Source organism: Vulpes lagopus, chromosome 10, assembly GCF_018345385.1.
Source record: "Vulpes lagopus strain Blue_001 chromosome 10, ASM1834538v1, whole genome shotgun sequence".
NCBI classification, from domain to species: domain Eukaryota; kingdom Metazoa; phylum Chordata; class Mammalia; order Carnivora; family Canidae; genus Vulpes; species Vulpes lagopus.
Genome location: NC_054833.1, coordinates 22,693,832 through 22,699,831, shown reverse-complemented (window position 1 = coordinate 22,699,831; position 6,000 = coordinate 22,693,832). Strand labels below are relative to the sequence as shown.

General features: G+C 61.2%; 1 protein-coding gene across 2 annotated transcripts in view; it reads right to left on the bottom strand.

Annotated features, from left to right (window-relative positions):
- Nucleotides 1-1,844: 1,844 nt before the first annotated feature.
- The window catches only part of SLC22A23 (solute carrier family 22 member 23), a 163,108-nt gene continuing 158,952 nt past the window's right edge, over nucleotides 1,845-6,000 (bottom strand). For both annotated transcript variants that reach the window (XM_041771623.1, XM_041771624.1), the window contains one exon: nucleotides 1,845-2,744. In XM_041771623.1, coding sequence (XP_041627557.1) covers nucleotides 2,387-2,744 — 358 coding nt within the window. In that variant the 3' untranslated portion in view covers nucleotides 1,845-2,386. The remainder of the gene's footprint in view (nucleotides 2,745-6,000) is intronic.

Below are 6,000 nucleotides of genomic sequence, written 5' to 3'. Positions count from 1 at the left end.
TTCTCTCCGGGCCCGGCCGCGGGTCCGCTGCGCCGCTCGGGGCTGTGCTGTCCCGGACACCGGCCAGAGCCCCCGGGCCTTGCGCCTTCCTCCTCGGAGCCGGCTTGCCTTATGGAGCCCGTGCGGCCGTCCGTCTGCCCGTCTGTCCGTCTGTCCCGGGCCGTCCGTCTGCCCGTCTGTCCGTCTGTCCCGGGCCGTCCCTCTGTCCCTCTGTCCCGGGCCGTCCGTCTGTCCGTCTGTCCCGGGCCGTCCCTCTGTCCCGCCCCGCCGCCGGGGGTGCGCACGGGCTAAAGGCCTCCGGCGAGGTGGGCACAGACAAGGGGGTCCCGGCGGGGCGAGCTGGGCCCAGCGCGGCCTTCCCCGGCCCGGGCCGCCCCTCGTGCCTGGCGCGCACCGGCCGCCGCGGGGGTCCCGGGCCCCGCGCATCTCCCCGCCCGGCCCAGCAGCTCCCGCTCTCCCGGCTCGAGGCCGCGGTGGCCCTGGAGGAACGTGGCTCACGGCGAAGGCGCGTCGCAAAGTGCGGGGGGGGCGGGGAGGTGCGGGGGCGGGGGGAGGAAAAACCAGGCTGTCCGCCCGCACCTCGGAGCTCGGAGCTCTGGCTGGTGGCGCGGGGCCCCGAGGGGGCCGTCCTGGTCGGTCCCCGCGACGGCGTGGGGGCGCCGGGAGGGGCGCGGGGAGAGCCCCGGGCTCCCGGGCGGGCGGTGGCTGCGGAACGTGGGTGACTTATTGCTGTCTCGCAACCGCTCCTGGTGCTTGCGGAGGCGGGGTGCGGGGGCTCGCCCGGGAGACCCGGCCCTGGTGCTTGCGGAGGCTGGAGGGCTCGCCCGAGAGCCCGGGTCCTGGTGCTTGCAGACTTGGGGGCCTCCCCCGAGAGCCCGGGTCCTGGTGCTTGCAGACTTGGGGGGGCTCGCCTGAGAGCCCGGGTCCTGGTGCTTGCAGAGGTTGGGGGGGGGCTTGCCTGAGAGCCCGGGTCCTGGTGCTTGCAGACTTGGGGGGGCTCACCCGAGAGCCCAGGTCCTGGTGCTTGCAGAGGTTGCAGGGGGGCTTGCCTGAGAGCACGGGTCCTGGTGCTTGCAGAGGCTGGGGGGGCTCGCCCAAGAGCCCAGGTCCTGGTGCTTGCAGAGGTGGGTGGGGGCTCACCCAAGAGCCCCGTCCTGGTGCTTGCAGAGGCCAGGGGTCTCGCCTGAGAGCCCCATCCTGGTGCTTGCAGAGGTGGGGGGGGCTTGCCTGAGAGCCCGGGTCCTGGTGCTTGCAGAGGCCGGGGGGGCTCACCCAAGAGCCTAGGTTCTGATGCTTGCAGAGGCCGGGGTCCTGGGGGTCTCACCCAAGAGCCCCAGTCCTGGTGCTTGCAGAGTCTGGGGTCCAGGGCCCAGGGGGACACACTCCAGAGCCCCACTCCTGGCCCAGGGGCCCCTGTGCAGCCAGAGGTGGCGGGGAGGGGGGATGCGGCTCCCCTAGGCACTGCCGTTGGGCCGAGTCAGCAGGGGATGATCGTCCAGGCTGGGCACCTGGGGACCCCACGGGCCGGTTGGCTGGGTCCCGAGGGCTTTTGGTGGCACAGCGGCTCGTGGTGAGGGTGTGACCCTGTGGGAGCCGAGGCAGGGCAGGGGCTGGGCTCCGGGCAGCTCGCCAACCAGGACCACTGGCCACTCAGGACTTCGGTGGAAGGTATGGGCAGTTCCCCCAGGAGCTTCCAGCCTCAAGTACGAATGGATGCTCTCGGAGGAGAAGACGGAGCTGGTTTTAATGGTATTTGGGAGCTGCTTTCCCCCAGCGCGGAGCACAAGCGCTCCCCTCACAGACACGCACACAGAAACCCCTTTAAAAACCAGACACAGACTCCCTCGCAAAAACCTAGTCGTTTACATTTCACTCTGTCTGCAAGGCGGTCACGGGGACAGGTCTGAGCACCGCTGGCAGGTGGGGCCCAGAGCAGGGCCCGGTCCCTGCGCGGTGCCACCTCCGTGGCCGTGACCTTCGGGGCCGCTGCCGCCCCACAGCGTCCTCCTCGCAGCCGCGACCCACTTCCGAAGGAGGTGGTTCTGTTTCGAGATCAGTTAGAGGAAAGGGAATAAAGTGCTTCTCGTAAAAATGACCAAAATAAATACAAACATCTCATGGCAGAAAAGAAAGTCTGAAGGGTTATCTTCCAAGAATTGGCTTCCCCAACACAACACACGATCCTCAGAGTTTTGGAAAGAATTTCCCCACACCGCTGACAGTCTTGGCATCCGCAGGGCTGCAGCAGCAGAGAACTGGGTTCTCCTGCCCCCCGCCCCCCAGCCCCACGTCGGGTCCCTGGTCTGTAGGCCTGCGCCCAAGCAGCCCCCAAAGCCCCGGGCCGGGCGGCCCACAGTACCCCCTTCGGGGACGCCTGTGCCCAGAGCTACATGGACTTCATGCCGTTGGCCGTAGCATTCTCGGGCAGCCCGTCCCCTGCGGTGGCCGCGTCGTGGAGGCCGGAGTAGTCCTTGAGCTCGGCGTTGGTGAGCAGGAGGGGCTGCTCCCCCTTCTTGTGCGACAGGAGCGGCTGCCGAGTGTAGTGCTCCCCATTGGAGATGTTCTCGGGCAGGTTCTGGTTCCTGCTCTCGGGCAGCAGGAGGATGCAGATGATGCAGATGAGCGTGCAGCAGGCGAAGATGATGTGGTGCAGGAAGTAGCCTTTCTGGTTGTGCAGGTCGATGATGGGCGCCGTCAGCATGCCGAAGCCCGCGCTGGCCAGCACCAGCCCCAGCCCGCCGCACCTGCGGGAGAGCACGAGCGCACATGGTTAGCATCTGCCGTCAGAGCCCGGGTGCCACGGGGGGCCACGGTGACTCCGGGGTAGGGACACGCTTGAGCAGGATCCCAGGCATCACCCCAGTGCATCCGCGTGTGGGATCCCCCAGACCACCCTCACCTTGGGCGTCTTTGTACCACCTCTGATTAGCACTTTTTCTCCCCAGCTCAGAATTTTTTTTTTTTACTTTATTTTAGAAGGGCAATTTTATAATACTGCCGTGAATGGAAAAGCAGCAGAACTCGCCGTAGACAGGCAACGGCAAAGTATTATTAAATTATGCTATCTCCCAAGGTTCGCTCTCTGCTTAGAAACGGGTTAGCGGGGCGGTGGGGGTGGGTTAACAGGGGTCATAGACGGTCTTACGGACATACCAGCACTAACAGATTTTTCTCTGGCCATGACTAGAGAGGCTGGAAGATACTTTAAAACACAACCGTGTTTCTCACTGTGAGTTCCTGTTTATTGCTGTGCCCCGTGTCATTCCTGAAAGCAAGCTGCCCTGTGTCTGAGAGCTGTCATGCCAGAAGCTGTGCCTGGTGACTGAAAGTCACAGCACACTGAGTTCAGGAAGTACGAAGTGCGAGCCTGGAGCAGGTGCCGTGTATCGCCACTCCTCTGCCATTTGAGGGAACCTACGAGGGTTCCAAAGTTCCGAGACAGAAATGAAATGCAACATTTAAAAGAACGAAGTTGGGTAACATCACCCAGGAAAGTGAACCGAGAATGGATTACGGACTCAAAACGTAAGTGCTGAACCTGTAACGCTTTTAAGAAGAAAACATAAGGGGAAATTGTTGTGATCTTAGGTGAGGCAAAGATTTCCTATGTATGACACTAAAAGCAGGATCTAGAAGAGAAGATGATCACTAGGACTTCCTCGCCCCTTGTGAAGGGCAGAAGGTTTTTTCTTTTTTTTAATTTCTCAAGAAAATCAAAAGCGAAGCCACACACTGGGAGAACATGGATACTGGAGCACGTCTGATAAAGGACTTGTATCCAGAGTATATAAAGAACACTTAGTAAGAAGACAAGCAATTTAAAATATGAGCCAGACATCTGAGTAGACATTACTTCAAAGACACTGTACAAACTGCACAACATTCAAAGCAGCCAAGCAGATGTACAGTAGTGACACTGGCCATCGGAGAGATGCGTGCCCAGCCGCAGTAAGGTGCTGCCTCACACGCGCTCGGACAGCAACAGTCAAAAAGGCAGAGAGTGACCGGGAGCCTGGGCTTTGTCTTCGGCTCAGGTCATGATCCTGGGGCCCTGGGACCGAGCCCTGCATCATGCTCCCTGCTCAGCGGGGAGCCTGCTTCTCCCTCTCCCTCTGCCGCTCCCCCTGCTTGTATGCTCTTGCTCTCAAATAGATAAATAAATAAATCTTTTATAAAAAAAGGTAGAGAGTGGCAGCTGTTGGTGAGGCTGAGCTGAGAACACCACAACCACCGCAGCTGGGAAGGAAAAGTGGGAGCGGCCGTGGAAAAGCCTGGCAGTTTCTGAAGTAGTGACATGCAAACTTGTGTGTGACCCAGCGACTCCACTCTTGGAGACACAGGAGACACAGACCCCATGAAGACTCAGAAGCCAGTGTTCGCTGCAGCATTATTCCTAACAGCCAAACCTCCGAAAGGACCTCGAAGCCCGTCACCTGGTGATGGATACAGCAAACAAGGCACATCACGTCCAATGGGACAGCATTCTGCAGTCGGAAGAGAGTGGAGCGCTGACACAGGCCGGGACGTGGGGCAGTTTAAGATACTACACTACGTGACTGTGTGACTCTATTTTCTTTTTTTTTAAAGGATTTTATGTATTTATTCATGAAAGGCACAGAGAGAGGCAGAGACACGGGCAGAAGGAGAAGCCGGCTCCGCGCGGGGAGCCCAACGTGGGACTCGATCCTGGGACTCCAGGGTCACGCCCTGGGTGGAAGGGAGACGCTCAACCGCTGAGCCACCCAGGTGTCCCTGTGTGACTCTATTCAAATAAAATTTTGGAAAAGCAGGGGATTAGCAAATCTACAGAGACCGTGATGGCTGGGGGCTGCGAACGGGGACAGACGCGGATGCAGATGGCCAGGACGGAGCTTTCTGAGTGGGAATGTCCTGGAGCTGGATCTATGGTGGCGATTACACTAAAGATGACTGGATTGTAGTTTTAAAATGCGTGTATTAGACGGTATGTGAATCAGAGCTTGGTAAAGCTGTTACAAGCCCCAGAACTGTGCCAGCCCAGGGACTGGGGCCTCCTGCTGACACGAACCCCAGGCCTCCTCCTGTCACCCCGAGCTGCTCACCCCGCTTCTGCTTTGCTTTGCCCCCCTTGTGGCTGAGCAGCGGCTCCCTGTGGGGGGCGGGGGGGCCTTCCTGGGGCTCTGCTGTCAGCACTGACCAGAGAGCCGGCCCTCTGGCCTGCCGGTCCTAGGTGGACAGGTGTGACAGGAGTGGGGGCTCCCCAGGGGGACAGGGGTACCTTAGGGCCACCTTAACGTGGACACAGAGGGTTCATGGTCAAGACAGAGGGGGGCACAGGGAAGAAACGCTTTCTCACAAAGGATGGAACAGAACGACAATCGTGGGCGCGTGGGTGGACAACGTGGGGGGCCTCCCTTCCTCATTCTGTCATTTTTTTTTTTTTTTTTTTAATTTGAGAGCGAGTGAGAGAGAGCGAGAGCCCATTAGCGGGGCTGGGGGAGAAGCAGGCTCCCCCCTGAGCAGGGAGCCCGATGATGCAGGGCCCCGGGGTCATGACCTGAGCTGAGGCAGCCGCCTACCCCCTGAGCCCCCGGGTGCCCCTGTCCTGTTTCAGGACAACAGCAAGACACTCCCCCTTTCTCTCAGCCCCAAAGGAGAAGGCCTTTCTCTGCCATAGGAGGGGGCTCCTCACAGCCCTGGTGTGTGTGTGGGGGGTGGTGTGGAGGGCACGGCCCGCAGGCCCACCAGGCACAGGGCCCTCGGGACAGGGTCGCCGCCGGGCAGTTGCCAGACTCCTGCGTCCCGCAGCCTCCTCTGCCCCACCCGTGACCAAGGCCCAGCCGGCTCCCACTCAAGCTCCTCCGGGCCGCCCTCCCCGCACGGGCCTAGCCTGCAGCCCGCGTCCCTCGGGCCCTTTCCTCACCGCTGACGAAGAGACTTTTCTAGAAGGTGGAGTGGAGCATACCCCTCCCCTTCTCAGTCTCCCGAGGGCCCCTGCCCGGCCCTGCACCTGCACCCGCC